The sequence below is a fragment of the Antechinus flavipes genome, chromosome 4 (assembly GCF_016432865.1).
Source record: "Antechinus flavipes isolate AdamAnt ecotype Samford, QLD, Australia chromosome 4, AdamAnt_v2, whole genome shotgun sequence".
In the NCBI taxonomy this organism is placed as follows: Eukaryota; Metazoa; Chordata; class Mammalia; order Dasyuromorphia; family Dasyuridae; genus Antechinus; species Antechinus flavipes.
Window position 1 is genome coordinate 134,687,100 of NC_067401.1, and position 27,636 is coordinate 134,714,735.

The following is a 27,636-nucleotide window of genomic DNA, read 5'->3' on the forward strand; positions in this document are numbered from 1 at the left end:
GCACCAGCCCTGAAGTCAGGAGGACCCGAGTTCAAATCTGGTCTCAGACACTGTCTAGCTGTGTGACCCTGGGCAAGTCACTTAACCCCAATTGCCTCAGCAAAAAAAAAAAAAAAAAGCATGTTTTATTCAGCAAAAATTTAATAAGTTCAAAACATGGGCAAAGATTTATATCCATGTAGAATCACAGATAATTATGAAAAGGAAAGGCAGTGTACCAGATAGGAACTGATGACATAACAAGTTTGAGAAGAGAGTAAAGATTAATCTGGGAAAGTCAATCAAAGAAAACTTTGTAGAATACATAACATTTGAATTAGACTTTCAACCAAAAGAATTTAAACATCTGCAGTTTGGAGATGAAAGGATCAAGAACAGATGATAGAAATCAATTTTAAAATAAAGAGGAATAAAAGATTAACTGGGAAGAGAGTCTGAAGCCATGTCATGGAGGTCCTTGATGACCAGAATCAAGAGTTTATCCTTCAGTAAATTTTGTATTAGGAAACCACAGAAGATCTTTGGTAGAGAAAAGAGTGATGTGATCAAAGGGGTACTTTATTTTCTTAATTTTAATTTAAATTTTTAAAAATTGGGAATAGAATCTCTATGGATATTTTTTAGCCTTTGTAAAGTGGCCAACATGGTAAAGAATTTCAAAGAATCATTCGTTTGGAGAAATTTTTTTAACATAGAGTTCTTCTAATTTTAAATTTGTAATACTTCAATCCATTCAGTTCCAAAGTAAATAGTAAAAGGACCCTATTTTGCCTCATCTTTCTCTAAGAAAGCATGATCAATTGTTAATATTGCTTCCTATCTATTTGGAGAGAGTTATAACCATTCAAACTATGAAATATTAAATCCTGGCTTTCTGTTTGCACCTTTTCTGCCAATAGGCCAAAGAGCTCATGAATGTTCCAGAGTTATTTTTCTATCATAGGACTTCATTCACTTATTAGAGTAGCCAGAAATGAAACTTTATTGAGGTTCACTTGTTCTGCTTAGAAAGAAACTTAAACTGTGGGATGAGCATTGCAAGCATGCTTCCCTCTGCTTCACCAGAGAACAAGGGATTTATCATTTGTCCTCCCCTCCCCTGACTTTTCAACTCTTACTCAAGGATTAATATTTAAATCAGTATTATCATTGCTACTATGAAATGGTATGCTGTCCTAGTGTCTTCCACTGACAACTATATAAGGGAGTCATAGGTTGCCTTCCCTATCACACTCTGTTCCTTGGTACTCATCAAAAGTCCTTCTTGGCTCCTTGTACTACGCATGCCCCTTGGCATCCCTTATTTGTTAAATTGCTCTTCATATTGAACTTGTACCCCAATCCCTACAGCTACTGGTGAAATTAATTTGATTTGGATACGATATGTTCTTTCCCAATAGAATATAAGCGCTTTGAAGGCAAGGGCCCTTTCATCTTGTTTTTGTGCTGTTCATCTGTGTCCTCACATACTTAGCATAGAACAGGTACCAATGAAAAATCACTGTTTAGTGATTAAAAAGAAAGAATTCTAAGAAAGACTTCTTTATATGTTTCTTTCAGATAACAGATAGCACATTGATTCAACTCTCTATACACTGTCCAAGGCTTCAGGTGTTGGTGAGTTTGATCTGTGTAACTATTTAAAATTTAGTTTCTTCAGGACCAATATCATGAATTTGTTTACATGAGAATGACATGATTAGCCTCAGTTTTGGAAGAGTTTTTTCTTTTCCTTCCAAGTTGCCTACTTACAGAGTACCAGGGAAGGATCTAAGTGAAGGGGAAGATAAGGTAGGAACTAGAAGAGTCAAACACATCCCAAATAGTTACTTGGAGACTGAGATAACTGAGGTGGAGAAGATGAGATGCCCTCTGTGAATTATACTCCACTGTACATGGTATTTAAATCTTCAGCAACACGGTGGTGAAATGGCTTGAACCTAGATTGCTTCTCACCTCTAGACCAGATGTACCTGTAAGAAAGAACAAAGGAAGGCTTGCTGGAGAAGCTTTCCTCACTAACAATTTCCAATGACACTGAAGGCAGCCTGGCTATCAGTGCTGTATTCAAGGTTATCTTTGTAATATTTGTATTTTCCAAAGTAGGAAAATTTGTAGGATTCTTCACATAGAACTTCACATAGAAAACTTTGATGAACTGAATATTTAAGAGAAATTGAAGTCTGGGGAGTTGAAAAAACCATGAAGGGAAGAAGAAAAGGCTTGTTATTGGTAATAGAACCAAAAAGGAAGCTGAAAAATTATTTTTATATAAAATTAATGCCCCCGCAAAGAAACCTTAGGTATAAAAATTATCATAACTTGATAGCTACTATATGTGATTGTGTGTGTGTGTGTGTGTGTGTGTGTGTGTGTGTGTGTGTGTGTATGCTGTTTTAGGTACCCAAAATTTAGTGCTAATTCTCAAGTAGTGGCTGAGTTTCAGAAAAAGTCAGAGTCCTACTAGTTTAGTTTGTTCTAAAATCAGAAGATCTTTTATGAAATGTCTTTTCCTAATTCATGAATTGATTCTATTATCAAATGCCTTCACAGTATGTTCTCAATATTTTTTTAAAAAGAGCTCTTTTTGGAATTCTATGTAGTACTCATGAATTGTTTCAATCCTCTTTTTGTTCTATTTGTCTCTAGAGTCTGTCTCATTGTGAGCTAATTACGGATGATGGAATCCGTCACCTGGGGAATGGAGCTTGTGCCCATGACCAGCTGGAAGTGATTGAGCTAGACAACTGTCCACTTATCACAGATGCATCCCTAGAGCACCTGAAGAGCTGCCATAGTCTTGAGAGGATAGAACTGTATGACTGTCAGCAAATCACACGGGCTGGAATCAAGAGACTCAGGGTAAGAGGCAAAACAGGATCACTCTCTAAACTGTTGTGTTCTCATTACCATGCTAAGTGTTCTCCCAGTGTGGATTTATATTTTCACATCTCTCTGTTAGGAGGAGAGAACATGAAGAGTGTAGCCCTAGCAGGCTGTCCAATTGAGATTTCTTCAAGACCATGAAATTTGGTGGTTTATGAGGCAGAAATAGCACATCAAAAATATTTACCTCTATTGGATTTGAAAGTTTAGTTTCATCATCTTACATCAATAATAAGAATTTGTTAAGGACAATCTATTTGCAGAGCACTGTACTAGATGCTAGGGAATTGATAAGAGATAAATAATACCTTTATGAAGTTTACCATCTAATAGAGGAAGACAGTATAAATATATGTTAAAATAACTAATACCAAATAAAACTTTGTATTAATTTAGTGTAAGAAGTAAATTAACAAGGAGATCAAGGAAGACTCCATAGAGGAGATAACATTTAAATTAGGACTTAAAAGATAATTAAGATTTTAAAAGTCAAATTTTGTGATGCAGTAGGAAAATATTCCTGGCATTAGGAATTGGTAACCACTTTAATCTCTTTAGGTAAGTAGAAACTATGATCATTTGTTATAATTATTAGATAATGGGATGGGGAGATTGAGGAGAGAAGTTTGGAAACTTCTAGCCATTCCAGGTTGACTTATTAGCACTCATCCAATAAAAAGTAGCTAAAAACTTCCATCAAGAGGAGAGCATTATCCTTCAGAGGATTTTTGACTTGCCTTCTCAGATTTGATGGGCAAAGAACATATGCTTTATTCAGTTGCAATTACATTGTTTCTTTTTCAACCAAGAGAAAAGGCCATAGATCAGCCAAAATATTTTATTATCTACTGTCCACATACAAAATGTAAACACTCTTCAAAAAGGACAGTTAATAGCTTTAGTTGGGGGTAGAAGAATGTCTTGCCTTCGGTATTTGTGTAAAGTTTTAACATATTTATAATAATAATTGTTAACTTTCCATAATTAATTTCTTCCTGATTGCTTGTTTTTACTCTAGCTATCCCTTTATGGTGGGCTTAAATATTCAACTAAACCTCCTCATTTTATTGATCCAGATTCTGAGGCTCAATGAAATTAGATAAACTTGGTCATGTTTGTAGATCATGTCATTGTCTGAGCCCAAACTGGAAATAAGAGCACCTTTTCTTTGTGCCGTCTTCATGTCTATTCAATCTTTTGATTGTCTTTCTAAGAAGTTCCATTGTTCTCTCTTTCCAGTCCTCTCAGTAATGTTTCTGTCTTGTTTCAGACCCATTTACCCAATATAAAAGTTCATGCCTACTTTGCACCTGTCACTCCGCCTCCATCAGTAGGGGGCAGCAGACAACGCTTCTGCAGATGCTGCATCATTCTATGACATTGGAGGCGGTCAGCCTTGGCGAACTAAGTATTTAATGACACTTCTAGAGTTACCACGGAGTCTCTCCAGCGGAATCGACCCCAGTGTTCTGAGCAAGGGCCAGAATAGAGGGCTGTGTCCGGATCCCCCAAGCCACACATACACATGCATATATACCCACACCGTCCACTCCAGCTGACGTACTCTGACAGTGGGACTTGAATCTGTGTTGGCTTTTTTTTGACAGGTAGATTGGTGTAACTTGAAACCATTCCTACTGGGCATGCTCAGAAGAGAATCACAATCCAAGGTGGGGGTGGGGGGGGCATTCCAGCAAACCCAGGGTCACTGCTGCTGGGGTTGTTTGTTTTTTTGTTTGGGGTTTCTTTTGGGGATGTCAGAACACTAATGAGAGCTCTCCAAAGAGAAGGAGAATATGGACAAATACAGTAAATATTGCATCCAGGGACCAGAAAGAAAGAAAAATCCTTCCTCCCATAAGAGATTGAAGATGGCAACCATCCATCGTGAGACTGTATTACAATGCTTCTCTGCTTCCTTTTCTCCATACCAACATGCTGAGCATGCTTACATAGAAGGCTCATCAGTTAGAGCATTCAGTTCAGAGATTTCCTTGATGGTCACAGTGATTTAGCTTGAAATCTCTGATAATCCAAATTTGTTTCTTTTGTTCACTTAGTCATTATGTTACTCTCCCTAGCTGTCTTTCACTATGTTTGTCTGTGTCTCTGTATCATTTTCTTTTTGTGTTGCTTGCTGAAGCACTCTCTTCGTACTTCCTGTTCCCCCGCTCATCCCTTGTCTTTTTTGCTGTTTTCCTGTAGAAAGTTTTCCATTTGGGGTGATTTAGTTGAGGCTACTGGATGCTTTTTTTTTTTTAAGTTATTTATTAACAAAAATGTTTTAAAATTCCACTTTTTTACCATTAGAAAAACTGTCTGAAGTTCAGCCTGATGAGAAGCTCTAAAGAGCAAGTAAAGGAAAATGAGCTAAATATAAGCTCTTACCCCTTTCTTATGGAAACAATTCATATTTTTCTATTTTGAGTTCCTCCTTAAGAGAACATAGCTTGTGACATATGATAGACAGGTGGCTATGTTCAATAACATCGTGATCCCTATGTTTCCTTGAGCTAATTCCCATTAATCACTTGAGTGTCTTACATAAGGCATGAGGGAGTGATATTTTAAAAGTAGAATTGATTGGGGAAAATACTTAACCTCAGCCTGAAAACCCCTGTCCCCTCTTTGGATGTTATGCTGTGAATTGAGGTTCATGTATACTTAACAACATTGCTAACTTTGATGTTGTATAAGTGTTTTGTCCCAAGAATACTGGTAGATAAAACACATTGTTGTCTGTGCTGCCAGTTTTTTTAATCTGTCCTTCCCTTTCTTCCTACATCAACCTGATCACCTGTGATAGTGTGTGACTAGTGTATTTAAGGTCACTAGTTTCAGGTCTAATGTTAGTGGTTCAAAGGACCAGGAAAGCCTTCCCAAAGATGTCACTTAGCCAGTCTTGTTGATCCAATCTCCAGATATTCAGCATATGCAAAACCAAGTGGAGTTGGAACCTTAAGTATATTGAGAGCAGCCCCCAAAAGGCCTAAGATAATCAGCGCAGATGGAGGTGGTCCTTGTCTCCACATGTACTTCTGTTCTTAAGAACTGAGGGAGAAAGGTTTCTAGTGCTAGTAATTAAGTGAATTAATGATAGGGCATGGCGCTCCACCTTCTAATAACTGGTGGGAGCAATACTGTACTCTTGTGCAGAAAAATTGGGGGAGATTAAGAAAATGAGATGAAGTTCTAAAGCACAAGTAACAGATTTCTTGGCTTTCAGAGTTGGAGCTTTTGTTGTTTTATAGAAGTTCATTGATATGATCGAGGTAGCCTTTTGTCACCTTCTGACTGATCTAAGCAGCTCCAAGGATAATTTTTCATGTTGCAGGTGATGGCTTTCTCTCCTGAAACCACCAGCATATATTGATTGGAATTAGCTGGAATTGCTTCTTCATTAATTAGATATTAGCAGATAACAGTGTGCTGGGAAGGGGCCTGTGATACCAACTACCATTTTTTCTTGTGTTTAATTTTGGTTACTGTATTCAAAATCTCAAATTGTTCCCTTCCTAATTTTGGAAATACTTTTAAAAAACAACCCAAAACATATCAACTTTTTAAAGGGACTGATCCAGCCTTTTTGGTAGTTTTGATATCTTGCTTGATAACCTTCATATTAAATTTTGAAAAATATAATGGGAAAGAGGATGCTAGAGACTAATAGTGGCATCACACTCAGGGCCCTTTTTCCCTCCAGAAAAATGCACATTCAGGTCTGGCAAATTGACCATAAAACTCTTTGCCAAGTGTAATTGGCGGGGGAGGCAGGTAGGGTAGAAAAGGAAGTAAGTAGTGGGAGCAGTGGACTTTTAAAATTTTCCAAGGCTTATAGTAAATAGCTGTCAATTTAAAAGCCTCTTTCCCAAAAATCAAAATTATTCCCTTTTATGGAAACAGCTTCTCCTATTTAGTTTGGTATTCGAAACTTGATTTTAAGTATAGAGATGTGACCCAGAGACAAATTAAGACTGAATTGTCTGACCTGGTAATCCATGCTATAGAAAAAGATCAGTCTATTTAGGAATCATGGGCAAGAGATCTTGAATGAAATTCTGGTTCATTTAAGTCTATGAAATAGGTTACACTGGCCAATTTAATTTAATGCTATAAGCATTAGGGTTCAGGCTTTAGGAGTTACTTATTTCTGATGACAATTGTGATCCCTTTAAGCTTGAAAAGACTTCTCATTAGAATGCTTTAGTATTAAGAGAGAATTTGCCTTGCCTTCATTGAGACTAACTTCTAAAGATTTTGCTTGGAAAAGACTTTTGTATTGAATTGAAAGAAAGGAGCTTAAAATTACTGTTTTTCCCATTCACCCATATCTAAAAATCTTGTCAATATCCATGACCTAAAGAAGGCTTTTCTAAATGAAATCCTTCTCCTATTTAAACATAGTGTAGGCTATTTGCCTATTTTTGGTGGCCTTCAGTGTCACCTACGGTAGAGAATATGGGGTCTGAGTAATTTGAGAATTCCTTTCCTTATGGGATTAGTTTCAGATTTTAAAAAGAGGAGGTGAACAGCCCTACCCACCTAGTTACCACGAGCCAGCAGATATCGGTGCTATGCCAACTGAAGTGAATTCTTGAAATGTCAGACATCAGTTTTCTGAACATTCTTTCTGTTCCTTCAAATTTCAACCAATAATGCCCTTGCTTTTCCTAATATTATTTCTACAATTTTTCCAAAGACTTATTATTTTTTTAACTAATGTCCTTTTTCCTCTCTAAATAAAGGCTCTGCCTCATCCCACCAATGCTAAGGTCATGTCAGATATCTCCAATACCTTTCTCCCTTAGTTATGCCCACATGTAGCAAAAAATCCTAATCAGCTTTGGACTCTGCCATTCTCTGGTAGATCAGATCATTTGTCATTAGGTCTGAAGTTTGTTCATTGAACTTAAATGATCTTGAAAGCAAACTTTTCACTGGATGTATCCTAGAAGAAAAAAGATTCTGACTTCAATTTTTTCCCCCTTTGTATTGGGGCTATGATGCATATAGAATTATTCAGTTTTCTGTGTACAGTTTTTCTTTTCTAATTTCATCTCTAACATATTTTGGGGACCTACAATTATTTTAAAGAGACTTTTAAATGATCTTTGTAAATTTCCAATAATCTCCACATCCATTATAGACTAATAATTTTACTCAGATACAAGTCAGAAACTTGTTACATATACCTTTAATTATATATTCTGGAGAGATATCTGCAAGATATTTTTAATGCAGTCCTCATCCAGATTGTGTCCCTTAATGAATATTTAAGTATAACTCTAAGGATGCCAAATTAAACAGAACTTAAAATATAGAAAATGCAACCATATTTTTCTATTGCCTTGTAAGATACTGTTTCCAGTTGTCCATTGGCAGGACTGAGAGGATTAGAGGTGTTATAAAAAAGATATTTTGAAGTTTAAGGGCAGAAAAGTATCACCAGTTATTGTAAGCTAGAATGAGGAGAATCTTTTTATCCTGTTTTTTTTTTTTTAATCCATATTAACAGGTATGTCCAGAAATTACTTAATAAAATTGTGGAGGGTATTTTGAGGGTGGTGGAAGGTATGAGGCAAAAAGTTATTAATACATTATGATTGAGCCCTGGCTGCTATCTTTAAGTTGCTGCTGCTGCTGCCCCCAAATACTTATAACAACTACCACTAATAACCCTTTAATGGAAACAGATTGGAAAAAATATATGTTGTGCTATCATTGCCTCAATGATTGAAGGGTAAAATGAGGAGATGAGTGAAAGTATCTATTCCCATTTTGCCATCCTGCTAACAGACCTATTCTATGACTGCTGGGCATTTCTGAAACGTAAAGTTTCAGTGTCTTCATCTCTTCATCTTAATGTTGTGTTTTATTTCCTTCAGACCTGTTAATTAGCAGAACCTTTGGGCAAAAGTAAAATATTTGACTTGTAGATCTTGAAGTACGATTGACTTGACAGCTTGACAGCTCCAAAGGAATAGTCAAAGGGAAGATATAGAGGGTCCCCTTTCTACTCACTGCAGTCATCAAATTGATAGTAAGCAAGCTTGATGAGTATGGTTAAGACTAGATTGTGTTACCCAGATAATTCAGGAAGGGAGTAGTGATAACCTAGATTTATCTGCATAATTAATTATGGAGATGTGCCCTAAAAACAAGGCTTTACAAAGGAGGAGTAAAAGAGAGAGTATAAACTAAGAACCAGCTGCCTTCACTAGGCCCTCTCATATTTGACCATCTACCTTACATAAAACTAGAAAAATCCTTAGGAATTGAGTTCTTAGCATGGATTCTTTTGGATCCCCTTTATTCTCAATATTATTTCCTCATTTCTACTCTTTGTAACTGTCAGCTCAGCTTTGGGGCTTATTTTACCACTGGGGGAATTTCAGGAACTAGTCCCAAGGCTATATTTGGGTGAATATGGTTGTGTCCCAGTGGAGTCCCATTTAAATTCCAGCAGAAGGGGCTTTATTATAGTTGCTCATAGATGTGATATTAAAAGAGTTGTGCTATTTTCATTTCTTAGTCCTTCTTGTATGTACATGTTGTATAGTCATATTTTAAAACAAAACAATAATCCGCAGTGTCTTCTTGACTGCATCAGTGGAGAGGCTACCAGGTTTGATAAGCTCATGTGAGTCTTGAAATTCTGTAAAATTCTTGTATCTGTTCATTTTTGATAGGAGTATCTCCTAGAGTCTTTTGCCTTGGATTTGTTTTTTTGTTTGTTTGTTTGTTTGTTTGTTTGTTTTTGTTTTGTTTTTGGTTAGGGAAGCATTAATCTAAGGAAAGAAGCAAATGACTGTTAGGGTGTCTTGCCTTAGGGTAGAAGAATCTACTCTTTAGGTCAGTTCTTGGCCTGGAAACACCCGGTATCATCAAATTGTAGATAATTTTCCTACTTCATGATTATTCCCTTCCTTTTCCACTTCCTGCTTTGTCCTTTTATACTAAAGCTGTTAATGAGTAGTTAGTTAATTTCATTCCCTCTCTCCCTTACTTTTTTGGTTTGATTCTTCAGTCTGTATGAAGTTTATGTTGGAGGTTGGAAGGGATAGCTAATCAAGTGACATTTCCCTTCTTCAGGATATTATATCAAAAAATACAACCAATTCATAAACAATTTCCAACTATGTCACAATTAGTAAAATGAAACAGTTGCCAGTAATACCCAATTGCTTAGTTAGGGCTAGGGCAAATGTTGCTAAGGTGGCAGTTGGGAGCTTCCCCTTTGGAATCTGGAAGAATGTTGGTTGACCAATCTTCACAGTGGTCCAGAGGAAACCACCTTCTGATGAAAGATTTTTTTAAAGCCATGTCCATGCTTTCTTCTAAGGACCTAGAAAGTCCTAAAGAGATAAGGTTTTCCCAGAAGAAAACTGTCCCAGACTTTTCTCCTACAGCAGCTTCTCTTGCCTACCAACACTGTTCTCTCAAATCCACACAACTGCTGCTCATGTACATGTAGATGTGACTTTACACATATATGTGTTTCTTTTCTTGGCCCCTGAAATAATGCTTGTTACTCTTACTTTTTAAGGCACTGGAGGATGAGAAAATAAAGTCTTAAGTCCTGCTTTCAAGAGCTGACTGGCATAAATTGACCACTTATACCTTTTTAAAATAAAGATTTGGATTGTTTTCTTCCTTAGTGCTAAATAACACTGTAATGAGCAAAACTTTGCTGCTATTTTCCTGGGTTTGTGTATTAGGATGTTCTTCCTTTCTTCCAGACCTTTCCCCCTCACACCCATTGTCAACCCCTCCTTTAAAAATAAGTTATTTTAAGCATCACTGGCTGTTACTTTCTTCTTGACCAGGGACTTGGTGAGGAGAGGTAAGCCTGAAGTCTCTCCTGACATTTTTTTCCCCAATAAACCTGAATCCTTTACAAGCCAATTGGCATGTTTACAGACCTACCTAAAACAACTCCTTGAAGTCCCCTGCCTTGAGGAGAACATGTTCAAACTAGCTTCTCCTTTAAGCAACTCCAAAAGGAACAGCAACTGAGAAAGGAGATCAGTGATGTCAGCCTGTTACCATACCACATTTAACTTCCCCCAAATGGCTATGACTTTATTTTCTCTCTTTCTGGAGGTTGTTCTCAAACAGCCTGACAACTCTGCAACTTTGCCCATTTTACAGCATCCCCAAGAGCCAAAGACTGAGAGGCCTTTCTTCTTATGCAGGGCCCAGAGGCTTATGAATTTCTGCTGAGGTAGAGCTTCTGGGGGCCAGAGATGGACAAATGATGCTGTTGGAGGATAGTTTGTCTTCACCAAACCAAGATCTGTTTCGGTATCTTCTACTACCACCCCACAAACATACCCCTCACTCTCCTATTGGAGAGAAATGGAGCAGGTCCTTATGGCATATTCAGATTCCAAACATTCCTACCACCTGAAATTCCAGATTCTTTTATTCAAAGTATTTTTTCATGTGCTGAGAGTTGCTGCCTAATTAATTATATTACTCCTCCAGGTATATTCATAAAGCTTTCTTAACCAGTTCTTGAGGCTGCCATGGTTCCCAAAATGATAACTTTTACTGAACACAAGAGTCCTTTCGCTGTGCACATGGCTGTTTCTTTCTTCCCAATTATTTTGAGTTTGAGGGTTGGGGGAGGGTTATTTTAAAAAAGAAAAAAGGAAAAAAAAAAAAAAAAGAAAATCCAGGGTTTGCAATAGAATATTTCTTTTGCTTTCATCTGATGAAATCTTTGGACTTCAAAAAGGAAAAAAAAAGTTTATATATATATATATATATAAATATATATATATAAAGTAAATTGTTATGTAACTATTATTGTTTCATGTACGTTCTAATATTGTTTTATGATGTAATTAAAGGAAATAAGCTGTGAAGACTTTTCATTTTGCTGCGGAAATGGCCTGACTGAGTGGTGGTTCCTGGGGCTTAGAAGTGGGAAGCTAGAGGAGGCTGAGTGATAAACCTCCATTATGTCTCAGGTACCTCCTTTTCATTCTGAGACTTATTTCATATATTTGTGGAGATGGGGAATCCAGTAACTCTTGTTCTAATAAATCACTACACGAAATAATAAAAGGGACCTTCTCCCTTCTCTGACCCTCTCAGGTGGGTTTATGGGCGGTGAAGTTGAATAATGGACCATAGGAGCAAAGAGGGCCAATCATCAGCAGAAACAAAGCTTTTCTTCCTCCTTACAAATGCCTAATCATTTTTTATCCCTGTATGGCTGTTACAAAAGAAGGGGAGAGGCCTATGAGCCCCATCCCAGGCTTCCCTCCCAATTTTGGTTTTCTCATCTGTTGGACTTTTTTTCCATAGAATGATTAAGATTCCTGAACCTCAGAGAGTAGGGGAAGGCCAGGCTATTGTCGAACAAAGACTTGACTTCTGAATCAGGAAAGTCCCAGTTCTCATACTCATGATCTTTGGGCAGTTAACTTTACCCTTCTGGACCTTGGTTTCTTCATCTGTGAATTACAATTAGACTAGAGCAGTGGTGTCAAACTCAAGTAGAAGTGGATCTCTATGCTCTACATAATGACTTAGAAAACCACCAATTAACACTCCTTATGTTAAATTTTTATTTTGTTAAGCAGTTCCCAATTACACTTTAATCTAGTTTGGGCATCACTGGAAAGCTGTAAGTTTGACATCTCTGGGCCAGATGTTTTAAGGTCCCTTTCACCACTTAATCTAAGACAACAAAAACTGCTAGGTTTCTATTCCCTTTCCCCTGTGAGTAGCCATACCAATTTTTGACTGGTTCCTGACCAGATTCGGCTAAGATAGATCTGGGCCTCCTGATGCTATTTCTAGATTCTTCCTTTCACCTTGAGTTTTAAAACGGTTGGTGGCATCCTCTGCTTATACTGATGTCAAGTGTTTTGTGCCCACCTCAACATTTCTGACTGAAATTAAATTAGAATTAATATCTCAAGGACCCTGGTAAGGAGTTTCAGAATAATACATCTGGAGATAACCTTTAGAAATTTTGTCAGTCCAATTCTCTCATTCTACAAAAGTAGCTTATTATAAGACTAGGTCCCAAGAGTAGAGCCATATCTGTAGGCTGCAACAAATATATTTGTGTTTCTATAGGGTATAATCCAAATTCTTTTAGAATCAAAGTTTCAAAACCTTGTCATGAATTTATTTGAGTATTTAGATATGAATAACCAGCCAGCAAGGAGTCAAAACTAATTAACTGAATTATTAAGGTTTTCTGCTCATGACCAAGGGCCTTCCTTAGCATTTGGCTCTGCTGCACTGGGTCCAAAGCATGATAGAATGATGAGGTCCTAGTCCTACTGCCTCTTGGCACAGATATTACAGATGACAGAGTAGGCACAAGATAGAATTAACAAACCTTGGAAACCACCTTGATATCTTGAAAATTTTCAAGTTACTGGCTATGCAGCCAGGATAAAAAACCAGGTGTTTTTTGTTTGTTTGTTTATTTTTAATGAATTTATAAGAAAAAAAGGTTGGGGTACAGGACAAGTATGAGTAGGCCGGCCAGCAGTTGAGAATTCGCAGTGATGTTGATGGATAGTCTCCTTCACATAAGGATTTGAGAAACATTCCATCAGGGGGCAACCAACACTTCATGGCTAGTCTCACAGTGCCATTTCTTTCAGAATGCCTCTTCCTGGTGCAGCCTGGATAAGGCCAAGCCTTTTGAGCCTAGGACTCTGTGTGCCTTTCTTGGTGAGCAAGAATGAAACAGGCTAGAAGCAGGAGTTTATCCTGTTTTTCCTGTTCTCCAGGAAATGAAGAGCAGAAGCCTGTGACAGCTGCTTGACACATGCACTAGTCTCAAGTATTTGGAGTTTTTAAACTATTTGTGGCCACAATTAGGGCCTAGCAGTGATTCAGCTTATTTGGTTGCTTCGTTTCTTCTGGTCTTGACTGGATACCCTATTGGGGTCTAACTCAGAAACAAGTGATAGCCATCTGGATTCTGAACTGGAAATAGTAAAAGGGGCAGTTTTTAAGTAGGTATTCTTGTCCTCAGAACCAATCCACCCCCAACTCCTGTAGATCTGCAGGTGGTCCAGTTCCTGGATCCATCAAATAAAGTCCACCTTCAGGAAGTTCTCCTTCAGCACTCAAGCACACAGTAGCATTTCCCCATTTTGGACCCATAGCACTTACTGGCTACAATTGTATCATCTTAGATAAATAATGGATCTTCTCAAGCCTTAGTTATCTGTCTGGCTTACAGTGTGGTGAAGATCACTTATAGTGTTCTCCCCTTCCTCTGAATTGCTTAAAAAATGGATTGTAATCTTGTTTGTCTTTAGGGATACTTTGGGAAACCTGGTGGAGCCTGTGGACCTCTTTTCACAGTAATGTTTTTAAATGTATAAAAGGAAAGCAGTTTTATTGAAATAAATTTTATAGCCCCCAGGTTAAGAACCCCCATTCTAGAGCATGCTCTGTATCTTTATTTTGGCATTTTTCCCTATAATTGTTTTATGTTGTTAGGACTTGTTTTCCCTTAGACCATAGTCTAGAGAGCAGCAATGTGGGGGTAGGATATGTAGGGAAATAACCAGTGAAGAATTCCCTCCACCATTGTAAATCAGAAATGAATATATGAATTGCCTAGAATGCTTATAGTTTAAGTGATTTGCCCAGAGTCACACCGAAGTGTACAGTGGGAATTCACATTCAAGTCTTCCTAGTTCTACTATCATCAGTGCTGTCTACTATATCACACTGTCTTGTGCTTCTCTTGCTTCCCTCTGTCCCTACATCTTGCATGTTTAAGATATGGCCAGAACAGAGCCATCTCTGACACTCAGTTTGTCCTCTCAGTTGTCCTACCTTTCTTTGCCACAGCCACAAAGTAGGATTCATCCACCAAATTTTGGACTACCTGCAGAGCAGTCAAGAAAAGGGTGTTGAGTAAGGAAAAAAGTGGTTAGATGTTCTCTTCCTTGCCCCCAAGTTAGGACAAATCAAGGCAAACTTCAGCTTAATGGAGATTGGATCAGAGGGAAAATGTCTAAACCCGAGAGTAAGAGACATCAAATTGGATATCTTAAAGTCTAAAAGAGACAGGTTTATACACTGGGCTGTAGTAAAGAGATGGCTGCAGAGAAAAAGATGCAGGGATTCTCTTACCAGATCACTGATGAGTACGTGGATGCCAGTAGGGCCTTGGCGAAAAAGCCGATGGATTTGATTGGCTGGGAGAGACAGGAGGTCAGCCAGTTTTCCAGTCAATTCAGCAGTGCTGAGTTCATCAAGATATACCTGCTGGTAAGACCCTAGAGGCAGCAGGATGAGTGAGTAAGGAAAGGCAGGACCAAGGGATCTTGGCAGTAACCTGAGACTGGATCAAGAAAAGTACAAACAGCTTGAGGGGGCTTATCAATAGAGCATAATTGCTGATCCCCACCCAGGACTGTCCTTAACCTAATGCAGAGCAATTGGAAGGAAAAAAAATGAAAAATTCTAACTTGGAAACCCCAGCCCCTACCCACAGAAAGCTATTCTTAAAAAGGACCTATAGGTGAAAATAGGTTATATAACAGGATATTAAAAGATGGGAGATCAGGAAAAACTGCTGAGCATTCATTTTGGACTTAGGAGAAAGAAAAGGAAGGAATCTGACTTTTAAGAGATAAGAACTCTTGGGTTCCTGACAAAGCTGATGGCAAACTGACATAGGGCCACAGTCAGATCAGATCTGGGTATTATGTAAACTGCCCAGCCCCATTCCCATCCCACAGGCAACAAGAAAGGATTTCATGTCTGTGGTTCCACTTGATGGGAGAAAGCAGTGGAAATGGCATCTGTACCTGAGTCTGGACTCTGTGGGCTCTCACTTCCTGGCTTCAGGGCCTCAGGAGACACGTACAAGGTAAGCCTGGGACGGATGGGCCTGGGCCAGAGATACAACCTGTTAACCTCTCTCTTCCCTATAAAAATCTTCCCCACCTTCTGTCATACACCATAGGAAATGATCTCCATGGCCTTTGAAGGGCCTTTACAAGTGTCAGGCTGGTACCAGGAGTAACTGACCTAGCTGGCTGCTAGAAGTGAGAAGGGAGAGAGTTGTTTCCCACCCTTACCTCAAGACTAGATAATTCCTCACTGATGCCTTACCTTTCAATCCATTAACATGCCAGGCACTGTGCTAAGTACTTGGACTTATTAGTATTGGTGATACAAAGAAAAGTGAAAGCCCCTACTCTCAAAGGTAACATGCAAGCTACTGTGTATAAACTAGATACATGCAGAGTAAATTGGAGACAAAATAGAAGGCAACAATACTAAGGGGGATGGGGAAAGGCATTCTGTAGAAGGTGGGACTAGCTGAGATTTGAAGGGAAAAGGCTAGAGAGGAAGAGGCCTGGTGCGCAGAGCAAAGTTTAGTACCTTGCTTTGAGGGTATTGGAGAGACGGATCCCATCTGCAGCTCCACAAATCTGGATAAGGTCCTGGCGGGAGAGTTTTAGCAAATCTTCACCTAGAAGACATAGTGGGATCTTGGGGAAGAGCCTTTAGGAAGGAAGAGGAGACCTTTGGGAATAAACTACCAAAGAAGCCCTTAGGCAATTAGACACCTTCCTTGTCAGATGCACATTTCTAGACACCTTCCTTGTCAGATGCACATTTCTAATATTAGTGTCTTAGTTACTTGGTATATTGTAGATGATTTATCTAGGGTCACATGTTTGAAAAGACAATTCAAACTTTGTAAACATGCTGTTTATTGGTTAGCACACACCTGGGCATACAGCTAGAGGCAAAGGACTCCTCAAGGGCCTGCAATTTGATGAGCCTGCTTGACAACTATAAAAAAATACATATTACCCTAATAGATGTTTGTAAAGTGATTTTCTTATAACATGCAGCTGTGTGCCCATGAGGACAATATCAAGGGTTTTTTCTGTAAAATTAATTATTGTTAAGAGAATTCTCTACAATTCTTAGTGTAGGCAGATGAGTGATGCAATGGAGAAAGTGTTGGATTTCCCTTCAGATCTAGTTCTCCCAAGACAATGCTCGTGTGAAACTGCGTGTGTCTCTTTATCTACTGCTTTTTTCCTCCTCAAAAACAAATTAGATATAATAGCATCCACTTCTCTGTTGTGAGAATACAACTATTGTATTCTCTTGTGAGAATAAAATGAGAATGATTGTTGAAAAGTGCTTTCTAAAGTGCTAGTCATTATTATTACTGCAGTCCTGTAGGTAGTGTAAGTCTTGTTAGCCCCACTTCTCTGTGACCCCAGCTCATTTTACAGATGAGGAAACTAAGATAAACAAATTTAAGTGAATAGTGCAGGGTCACAGCTAATGTCTGAGGCCCGATTGGAACTGGGCCCGGCACTATATCCACTGGGCCACCAAGTTACCATAGTCCCACTTTATAGATCAAGAAACTGGCTCTAAAAGATTTAAGTCTAGCTTTAGGGACACTAGCTTTAGTGTCACCAGATCACAGTTCTTTATTAACTCGCCCCTAGGTAAGTAAGAGCTATAGAAGTATTTGGAGGGAAGGAGAGGAAGGGAAGAGGGCCAGCATACAAGGAGATTCATTTCAAGGCAACCCAAGTACATGAAAATTTTTAAAATTTCTATGGCATTGCCAGCACCTTTCTGCCCCCAGAAGTGGATGGGAGAGAAGCAGATTTTCTTAGTCAGCAAGATTGAAAGACTTAGAGGTGTTTCAGGGAATAGGGTACTTGGAATCGGGATGTCTCAAGTTTGTATCCTGACTCAGACATGAATTAGCCGGAGTTTCTTCATCTATAAAACGGGAATAATTAGCTATTCATTTACTAAGCCGGGCACTAAGAGAAGAGGTTCCTATCATAGTTCTTTAAGATAGACTCGGGAGTCCTGCCTGCCCACCCCAGAGCAAAGGAGGCAAGGGGACAGCCTCACCTGTGAAGTTGGCCAGCAACCTACTGTAGCCAGAGAAGCGATGGCGATGTAACCACTGCTGAGTCTCTGAAATAGACGCCCCGGGGCTGAGAGCCTGAGGAGGGAGGGAGAAGGCAAAGCGTATTAAAATAGCCGTTGATAACAGACAACCCCTGGGTAAGTATTTCTTTGCACCAGACAATTGATTGGAGTATGAAGGTGCAAGAAGTGTTCAAATGACAGGCTAAACAGAAAGGGTAGGTTGGGGGAGGATCGGTGCCCAGGGAAGATGCTGGTGGTGGGAAAGTCTCTGTGTGTCTCATTAGGGACCGTAAGCTTACAATGACTACCTCAAAAGATTGTTTTGAGGAAATCACTTTGTAAAACCTTTTAAGGTGCTAGAGAAATGTATATACTATCCCTGGCATTGCCTGCCCAACCAATTTCAGGTCAATGCCAAGCATGGCCGCCAGAGGGCAGGGTGACACTCTTGAGAAAAGGGATGAAGCAGTCATCACAGGCCTTAGCGGGGAAGGGAAGAGATTTACCTCACCAGGACTGTCCACTGAGTTGTCCAGAGAGAAGGGTGGGGAGGAACAGATCCTAAAGAGAGAGCAAACAGGATTTGAAAGGCTGGAGTCTGGGTTGTTGCTCCTGTCTTCTGAGATATCCTATAAAATTTAACCTTTGTACTCCCATCTTGTACCTTGGGACTGAAAGAGGTTATTTGTGTACCAGTCTTATCTCTGTCCCTATTAAACTAGAAGCACCTGGAGGGTAAGGACTGAGTCCCATCCTTCTTTGTGCCCCACTCTCTGTGCTCGGTTGAAATGGGCTCAATAAATATTTGTGGATGAATCAGGGTAATTTCCCTCCCCTCTTTAATCTCCCTTGACCTCATCATACCTTAGACAGGAAAAAGAAGGGAATGAAGAAAAAACAAGACCAATCCTCTTTTCACTGCCCAGTATCTACTCACCTCTCATGAGTCAGGAATTTGAAAGAGTGGGGAGAAGTCAGGCCCGGAGGGCTGGGAGAAGTGTGAAGACCAGTAGAAGTTTCAGGCCATGGTGAACACTGGCGGGGAAAGGCCATGGTAAACACTGTGATCCCCTGAGATTGGGGTTTGGGAAAGGAAAGGGACTTATGAGCTGTTAACTCTAGCTTTGCTTCCCTCTGGGATACACCCAGGTGGCCCTTAGAACAGATTTCTTCTTTGCCTGGAAGGTAGGTCTTGTGGAGAAGGGAGAACATAGATCTTGGAGGGGGAAGGGGAGGGGAGGGAGCTGCTGGGAGTACCAGGATCTCTCTTCTTCCCTCCCCCCTACCTCCCCAGTTTCCATTCTTTAAAAAATTAAAATTAAAATCAGTGTGGATCCAGGTCTGTACTAATAAGTTAGATTAGGGTTTTTCTCTTGGCATGCTCTCTAAAAGTGACCTTCTCTGAGTCTTGGTTTTTCTTTTTAATCCTGAATTTAAATACTGCCAAAGAGCCAGCCCTTGCAGCAGAACAAAAGAAGATTCTACATGAGATCATGAATATCTGTTTCACACCATTTAGTTTTCTTTTTTAAAGTTAATTCTACATTTTGCTCGCAAAATGATCTTGCTTGTCTATGCTTTCCTCCAAATTTTTTGCCTTTTTCCTCTGTGTTTAGTTTTTAAATGTTTCCATGTAGTTTTCCCAACTGCTTATGGTGCTCTTCCACTAAGACAAAGTTACAGAAGGCTTTATACCAAGAATATCAACGCCTGGTCCTAGTAGGGATGGTCCCACACATATACTCACTTCTATGAAGACAGTAGTCTCATAGGCTGGCTGGTACTTTTCTCTCTCCTGTGGTGACTGCTTCTCAATCTTCTCTCTGTCAGTTTTCTGTTTCCTGTCAGCCCCTTTAGGCTGCAGAGGAGTCCATGTGGAAACTTCAGAGTCCTAGCCTAACCCCCTTCTTTCAACACCACCCCCTCCAGACAAATAATTCAGGAAGGACTGGAGATAGTTCTAGGGTCTAAGAGGACAGTTTCAGGCCCAAATGGATGATACCTTGAAGACTTTTATGAGGCAGCTGGCTGAATGCAGATGTTCTATAGGTATCCCCTTGTCACTTGGCTTGAAGGTGTCAATCTGGATGCGAAAGGGGACACCCTTCTCTCCACCATTTTTTCGAGGGGTGAACTCTGTGCTGATGCAATTTACCTATGATAGAAAAGGAAGGCGATAAGAGGACAAAAAAGGCCCAGAATTCCTATTACCAAAGAGGGTCAAAAAGCTGATTTTTATCTATTTTCGGTGTTCTTCATATGAGGGTTGCAAATTAAAAAAAATTTATGACTTTTAAAATAACTTATTTCCTTTGTGGTCTATTTTATTTTATGCATTTAAACACATGATTCTGAGAAGGGGTCCATAGTCCTCACCAGACTACCAGAGAGACCCATTGTCCTGTCATCTCACATACACACATGCACATGCACAAATGGCTGTCATCTCACATACACACATGCACACGCACAAATGGCTAGGAACCCCATGGTCTATCCTCTCTTCCTACCTGGGGTACTTTACCTGTCTGTCCAAGGATTGTGTACCTGGGAGGGTCTTGAAGCCCACCTCCTAGCTATGGCAGTTAAGTGGACACTGAAACCAGAGTCAGTAAGACCTAAGTTCAAATCCACACTCCCAGTATTTACTAGCTGAGTGACTCTGGATCAGAGACTTCATCTCTGCCTTAGTTTTCTCATCTGTAAAATGGGGATAGTAATAGTGAGGATCAAATGAGATATTTGTAAAGTGTTTGGCATATAAATTATTTTTTTCAAGATGAAAAGATTACTGATTAAGAAACAATGACCCAAGAACAATCATCTAGATCTGGAAGAGTCCCACACATCATTTTACAGAGAAAGAAACAGATACAGGGGCTTAAGTTACATGCCCAGAGTAACTGGTATGAAATTTGAACCCAAATCCTCTGGAGCATCCATGATTTCCTGAACCATGTTGCCAGTTAGTGTCACTAGAACCCAGTCCAGTGTTTGACACCACATCATCTTGGTTGCCCTTACCGAAGCCTGTGAGGGTAACCATCTGCTCAGAGGATCCTGTTTGCCAGAAGGCCGGCCCAGTTCAAGGACCAGCTCCCTGAAGCCTACCGCGACTCCACAGGTGCCTCTGAGCTCCTTGGGCACCACTCGTGGGCCAAGTTTCTTATACTATTCGTTTTAAGTATGTCTGTCTGAGTCTATCACTACCTAGGTCCCGGGAGGACGTGTAGTGAGACTACCCAGGTAGTGATAGACTAGAGGGCAGGAATGGCGTTGGGAGTGTCCTAACCCCTGACCTGCAAGAAGAGAGATGTCCTTTTTGCAGGATCCCAAAGAAACTCCACTGTGTTGAGGCGTGAGGGCAGCATCTGGGGCTCCACAACCCCCACTGACAGGGGCACATCTGGAGACACGGGGGAAAGGCAGACAGGCACTAGAGTTAAACTCCTTCACAAAAAGGGACTCACTAAAGTGACAGCACCCCCAAAGCCTCCCCCACCACGGCCTGGTAAAGGCCTCACCCTGAGTACCCAAGGAACCCCAGCAGGAGGGCTCTTGCAACCTCTTCCCCTGCCCCTCTGTTCACACTCCTCACCAATATCCAGTATCCTGTCCCCTGGGCGGCTCCAGCGCCAGCCCTCCAGCTGCTGCTGTTCTGTGTACTGCAGGCGGCGGTCATGGAAGACCACACGTACCACGCTCTATGGACATCAGACACCCACGTTAGACACCTGGGAAATTCCAGAGTCCAGTTTCCAAGAACCTTCCATCCTGTCCATTTGATTTAAACTACCTCTCCTCTCCTACCCTTCCCCCTCTAAATAAAAAGACAACTGGACAATGAGTAGAAAGGCTGCTTAATAATCAGATGTATGGGAACTTGACCAAGATGCTTCTGTTTGCAGAGCATTTTAAAATATGGGATCTCATTTGTGCCTCTCAGAGGGAAGACTGGCACTTTTAAGTCACCTCCATTTTACAGGTAAGAAAACTGAGTTTTGTTAAGTGACTTAAGAGATCTGTGTTTGCACTGATAGTTAGTGGTTGGGGGTCTTAGACTTCCTGACCTCCCACCTCTCATTGTTTGAGCTAGGCTGCCTCTGAAGTCTGGTGCCCAGTGGCCAAGACGGGGAGGAGAGAGAAGACACCAGGCAAGATAATTTTTCCAGCCCTTCCCAGGTGAGAAGAGACTCACCTTCAGTAGGCGGGGCCACTGGGAAGCATCCCCTAGTTTGGGGTTACAGAGCATCCGTACCTCATAAGATTGCCCTGGAAGGATGAGGATAGGAATCGGTCACCCTTAAAGCAGGGAGAACCATCTGAAGACCAAAGTTATTCCCCCTTCCCCCAAATCTTCTATTGCCCATTTTCAGGCATCTGATGCTGGCTGTAGTTTCTGACCTCCTTGGGGCTCACCTCCATCATCTTTGCTCTATTGTGGGATTCAGGATCCAATCCCACTAACAACTATTCTTTTTTTTCTTTCCTTTTTCCTTTATTAAATCTTATTTTTCAAAACATATGCATGGATAATTCTTCAATATTTACCCTTGCAAAAACCTTGTGTTCCAATTTTTCTACCCCTTCCCCCACTCCTTCCCTTAGATAGCAGGTAATCCAATATATGTTAAATATTGTGGAAATATACGTTTAATCCAATATATGTATACAGATTTATACAATTACCTTGCTGCACAAGAAAAATCAAACCAAACCAGAAAAAATGAGAAAGAAAACAAGATGCAAGCAAACAACAACAGAGAGAATACTATGTTGTGGTCCACACTCAGTTCCCATAGTTCTCTCTCTCATCACTGAACGATTGGAACTGGTTTGAATCATCTCATTGTTGAAGAGAACCACGTCCATCAGAACTGGTTGTCTTGTAGTCTTCTTGAACAACTCTTCTTTAGGGGTCTTTATGGAGGTTTCCAGTGAGGTTTAACAACACAAATAAGCACTTCTACAGCTTATTTTTAGAGGTATCTGGATTACTGAGAAATTGACCTGTCCAGGGTCACAACCAGTATTCATCAGAAGTAGGATCTGAAGCTAGATTTTCCAATTCCAAAACTGCCTCTCTACCCCTTATACCACCATTCCTCTTAATGACAAGTACCTACCACAAAGTACCAGGTACTGTGCTAGTCAGGCAGAAATGATACAGAGACAGGACAACTGATGTTTACATAGCATTTCAAGGAATGGTGGGCTTAACTCTTTCAACCATACTGTGAGGAAAACTGTAACCCCCATTTTACAGATGAGAAATTTAAAACTAATGACAGCAAGTGCCAGAGGAAGGATCCAAATGCAACATCTATTAGATTACAGTACCCCGCTAGTAGTTTCCAATAGCCATGTCCCCTATTTGTCATACCCTGGTTCAGGTAGGTTAGTGTTTCTTCATGTTGCTTGACAGCAGGAGAGGTGACAGCACAGAGGACGTATTGGAAGACTGGACAGTGCATGTCTGAGGTAGACATGGTAGAAGGGTCCTCCTGCTTCAGGTAAGGCAGTGCCAGGGACTCCCTGCTGAGATGAGATGGACATTGTCTTAGTTGTCAGGTTCTCCACCTCATTCTGGTCTCTTTTTTACCTCCAGAAGAATAGGTTCTTCTCCAGCTCTCAAAAACTGCCTTCTCTCCCCCAGTCCTCGGCCACTAGCAACTCAAACTAATAGAGGATGGTTCCCAGTTCTCTTATATCTTTTAAGTGTGTCCTCTCTACTTTTCAAAAACTTGGTTTTCCTTAGAAAATCCTACCAGATGGGGCAGCAAGGTGGTGCAATGGATAGAGCACCAGCCCTGAAGTCCGGAGGACTTGAGTTCAAATTTGATCTCAGAAACTTAACTTTCTGGCAGTGTGACCCTGGACAAGTCACTTAACCCCAATTGCCTCAGCAAAAAAAGAAAAATCCTACCAGAAATCTAGTCAGAAGTGCTCAAGCACAGTGCCTGAAAAAGTATATCCCTGTCTAAACCTTCCTAGGTTTTAAAATCTAAAAGATCCAGTCTTGCTCTATCCCAGAGGATATACAAAGAAATGCTTGGAGACCCACCGTATTATAACTAAATCCCAGATGGATTCAGGAGGCTTCTCTATCTGCAAAATAAGAGAGGCATTTCCGCCCACCTTTTTTTTCCCATTCAGTCCCCTTCCCCTCAAAGAAACTTCCTACTTAAGCAGGACATCTCCTATTCTGCAGATTGGGGAAATTGGAGTCAATGAAGAGAAACGGAAGGGACTGACCATGGGGATCATGGCAAATGACTGCCCTCGGGGACAGCCGGAGGATGAGAGAGAAGGGACTTTGGGGGCATCCCGAGGGAAGGAAGCACCTACCTGAGCAGATTGCTAGGGGGACAGGGGTAGAGCTCCCCTGGGCTGGGCCACAGATGTTCTGGCTGGTTGGGCCATAGTAACATTGTGGGTATGAGGCTAAGGCACCGAGTGGGGGAAGGCGATGGTGCTGCTGAAGGGAATCGAAGAGGAGGGGCCACAGCAGCCGCGGCGCCCACGTGTCCTGGAGGTGGGCAGAGGCTCTTTCCTCTGGGAGGAACCCCACCGGGGTCTCGGCTTTATATGTCCCGGGAAAGTAATCCAGGGAGGAGGCGGGACCCAGCCCGGGGCTCTGTTTGGCTGGAAAGCAAGACCCCTCCCAAAGCCGAGACAGGTCAAAGGCAGCTGAGGCTGGGAAGGGGCCCAGACTCAGCTGTAATGGGATCCCCAATAATTATTAACCCACGGGAGATTCGGCAGGAGAGGAGACTGGATCCTGAGATGAGGAAAACAAGTTTTGGGAATTCTCCCTACACCTTCCCCTCTCCAGTACATTGTAATACAGTATAGATAGCTGAATTTGCTCTCAAAGATCCTGGATTCAAATTCAGTTTACCTCTTTTCCCTTTTGAATTCTGCCTCAGATGCTTACTGGCTCTGTCACTTAATCTCTGCGTCTCAGTTTTCTGTAAACAAGGGAAGTCAGGGAGTGGGGAGGTTAAAATAGGGGAAGCAGGAGTTGAGGGAGTGGGGGGCTGTGGATGACTAAATTTCCTTCCAGCTCTCAATCTTAGGAAGATACATGAAAACAATAAGAATAGAGAAGAAGGGTTGCAAACATAGGGGCTACAACAGACAGGGAAGTAGATGTTCATATATATATATAATTATGTGTGTATACATACATATATACGTCACTTTGCTTACTCTAGTGGCTTCCTCTTTACCTGCTTTAAACTCCTCCATTTGACATTTGAAACCCTCCCCAATCTGGCCTTTCCAGTTTGTTTCCTATTATTCCCTTACATGCACGCTTCTATCCAGCTAAACTGATTTTCTATTCTTCATACATAGCACTCCACATTTGTTCTCCCTCCTCACCTATATCAGAAGCCTTAGAAGCCATCAAGGTTCTTCTCAAATGCCAGTGTTTCTGATGTTAGGTACCTTTTTTCCCCTCCCCTACTCCCATTCCCAAACCTCCTGACCCATCTCCAGTGGTCCTGATCTCTATCTGGCCACTGAACCCAGATGGTTCTGGAGGGGAAAGTGAGGCAGGTGACTTTGCCCAGCCTTTCCTCACTTCAATCCCATTTACTTGCCTGTCGCAGCATCACCTCCCTGATGTCCTGGGTCCTTTTGAGAAGGAAGTACCAACAACAGTATCTCTTTATACTGTATATTCTTGTATGTTCATAGTGTCAGTGCTGGGTAGATAATAAACTTCTTTGTGTCTCCAAGGCTTGTTGCTAAATCCAGCACCACGGCTTGCCTAGGATCACAGAGCTAGAGTGTGAGGCAAAATTTGAGAGAGAGAGTGACATGTCCAAAGTTGGGGATGAGGGAGGAGAAATTTTAGAGGCTGGATTTGAACCCAGGACCTCTGGTATCAAACTCAGCTTTCTCTGACCATGCTTAATAAATGCTTGTTTGTTGATTGAAGATTCAGAGCCTTGGAAGTGAGACTTGAACTCAGATCCTGGGGATCCTGGCTTTAAAATTAGCAATTTGCCACATACATTCACATGCAGTATACTTAAACAGCTTTCCACACATATGCATAAATACACACATGTATAAATACAAACGTGCATATCCATACAATCTTAAGTACACAAATCCTCACATGCATACACATACAGATCCTGTGAACATAAGGAATTATCGGTTCTGGCAGAAGGAGAAAAGTTCCTCATTAAGGGTGGGGAGGGGGAAATTGCTGTGAGATCCTGGGTTTAGAGGGGCGGGGGAAGGGGTCGCACCCAACTCATTCTTAAAAGGTGCTCTGGATAGAAGAGTTAGGCTACAGAACTGCCACCTCCATTCAGGTCACAGTGTCCCTGCCGTAGGGTTGGGAATGGGGAGGGACCGAGTTTACAGGGCACACAGCCTGTCCTGTTGTGGAAACAAGACTGTTGGGAGCCTGGGGGCTGAGGGGTGGAACCTCCAGGAGACTGGGGCATCCTAGGCTTGATGTCCAGACCTGGGCTAGGCTCTCCCTCCAAGGAGCAGGGAGACTTGTAAATGCAGGCAGCAGATCTGGACATCCCAGGGTTCCTCATCCCCTTGTCATCTTCCATGGAAGGGGAGGGGTTATTTGTGGGTAAACACTCTGTTCTAAAAGGGAGACCCCCTAGCCCCTTATTGATATTAAACAAGAGTTCTTATCTCTACCCAGAATCTGGCTGTTTGGGGTTAAACAGAAAAAAGGGGAGGGTGGGAATAAAGGGATCATTAAGTGCTGATGGTAGGTGGAAGAGGTGGTTTGGATGAAAGTAAAACCACAATCAAGAGACCCCACAAATAAAGCAAATTTGCACGCTAACTTGATGAGTGTGTTTGTTTATTTCTACATAAAGAATTAAATCTTGGAATATTTGATTCTGCAAGATGTAGAGCATTCAGAAACTTTACTGTTACCAAATTTTCTGCCACCTCCACATTCAGTTACATGATCCCCACGTGGGATCTCAACCCACAGTTTAAGAAGCTTTGCTATAGGGTATCATGTATAAGGAACAGAAAGAAGTCCATTTAGGTTGTACTCTCGCAGGCAGAGAGGGAAATAATGGATAATAATTTGGGACCAAGTTATGAAGGACTTTAAAAGCTAAGCAGAGGTGTGTTTATATTTCATCCTACAAAGCAATAGGGAGCTATTGGAGTTTACAGAGTATGGAAGGGATCTGATCAAATGTCTGCTGGGGGAAAAAAATCCCTTTAAAAGCCACGTAAGGATGGACTGGATAAAACTAGAATTAGGAGACTAGTTAGAGAAGGCTATGTCAGTCTTTCAGGGAAGAAGTGATAAAATCCTTAAGTAGGATGAAAGTAGAGAGAAGTAATATGGTTGCAAAAGACACTATGGAGATAACAATGAGCAGATATGACAGTTGTTTGAACAGTTGCTGTGAGATAGAGTGAGCAGTCAAGAATAATGCCATGTTGACAAACCTGGGTGACTAGGATAATAATTTATATACCATCTACTACGTACCAGCTACTATGCTAAATAGTTTATAAATATAACTTCATTTAAGCCAACGAGATAGATACTATTGTTTTCTCATTATATGCTTTACAATTGGAGAAACTGAGGCACATAGAGACTTGACCAGTGTTCTGCTCACTGTACTGCTTTATTGTACCCTTAGGTTTCTATAAAATTCTGGGCAAAAGAAGTTCCTCCAGCAATTATCTCATGTAGGTAAAAGAGTTTTTTTGATTATCTGTGAGTGTAGTCTGAATCCTTCTGGCCTAAAATCTGCCTTTATTCAACAAATCCCTTTATTTTAAAACAAAACAAAACAAAACAAAAACACC

The 27,636-nt window shown here is 40.8% G+C and overlaps 2 protein-coding genes across 8 annotated transcripts in view; one reads left to right on the forward strand and one right to left on the reverse strand.

The window, feature by feature from the left end:
* Positions 1 to 11,958, forward strand: part of FBXL20 (F-box and leucine rich repeat protein 20) — a 110,535-nt gene extending 98,577 nt beyond the window's left edge. Inside the window, exons 13-15 of one of the 2 annotated variants that reach the window (XM_051994631.1) lie at positions 1,561 to 1,617; positions 2,650 to 2,862; positions 4,157 to 11,497. In XM_051994631.1, the coding sequence (XP_051850591.1) occupies positions 1,561 to 1,617; positions 2,650 to 2,862; positions 4,157 to 4,264 (378 nt within the window). In that variant the 3' untranslated portion in view covers positions 4,265 to 11,497. Of the gene's footprint in view, positions 1 to 1,560; positions 1,618 to 2,649; positions 2,863 to 4,156; positions 11,498 to 11,741 lie in introns of those variants that run through there. The other variant, XM_051994630.1, reaches the window with a different exon arrangement.
* A 1,362-nt stretch (positions 11,959 to 13,320) lies between these two features.
* On the reverse strand, positions 13,321 to 26,868 carry LOC127560223 (transcription factor CP2-like protein 1). Of its 6 annotated transcripts, none has more exons than XM_051994625.1 (15): positions 24,157 to 26,853; positions 23,192 to 23,346; positions 22,007 to 22,080; positions 21,407 to 21,512; positions 21,108 to 21,214; positions 19,811 to 19,963; positions 19,556 to 19,666; positions 18,746 to 18,843; positions 18,315 to 18,369; positions 17,788 to 17,881; positions 16,273 to 16,363; positions 15,693 to 15,775; positions 15,013 to 15,158; positions 14,713 to 14,764; positions 13,321 to 13,848 (listed from the first exon to the last, which is right to left on the reverse strand). In XM_051994625.1, the coding sequence occupies exons 1-15, from the start codon at positions 24,237 to 24,239 to the stop codon at positions 13,811 to 13,813; spliced, it is 1,446 nt and encodes a 481-aa protein (XP_051850585.1). In that variant the 5' UTR covers positions 24,240 to 26,853; the 3' UTR covers positions 13,321 to 13,810. The 6 variants fall into 6 exon arrangements, with proteins under 6 accessions (XP_051850585.1, XP_051850587.1, XP_051850583.1 ...); XM_051994627.1 differs by having other exon boundaries at positions 23,192 to 23,343; positions 24,157 to 26,851; XM_051994623.1 differs by having other exon boundaries at positions 18,746 to 18,879; positions 24,157 to 26,851.
* Between the last annotated feature and the right edge of the window lie 768 nt (positions 26,869 to 27,636).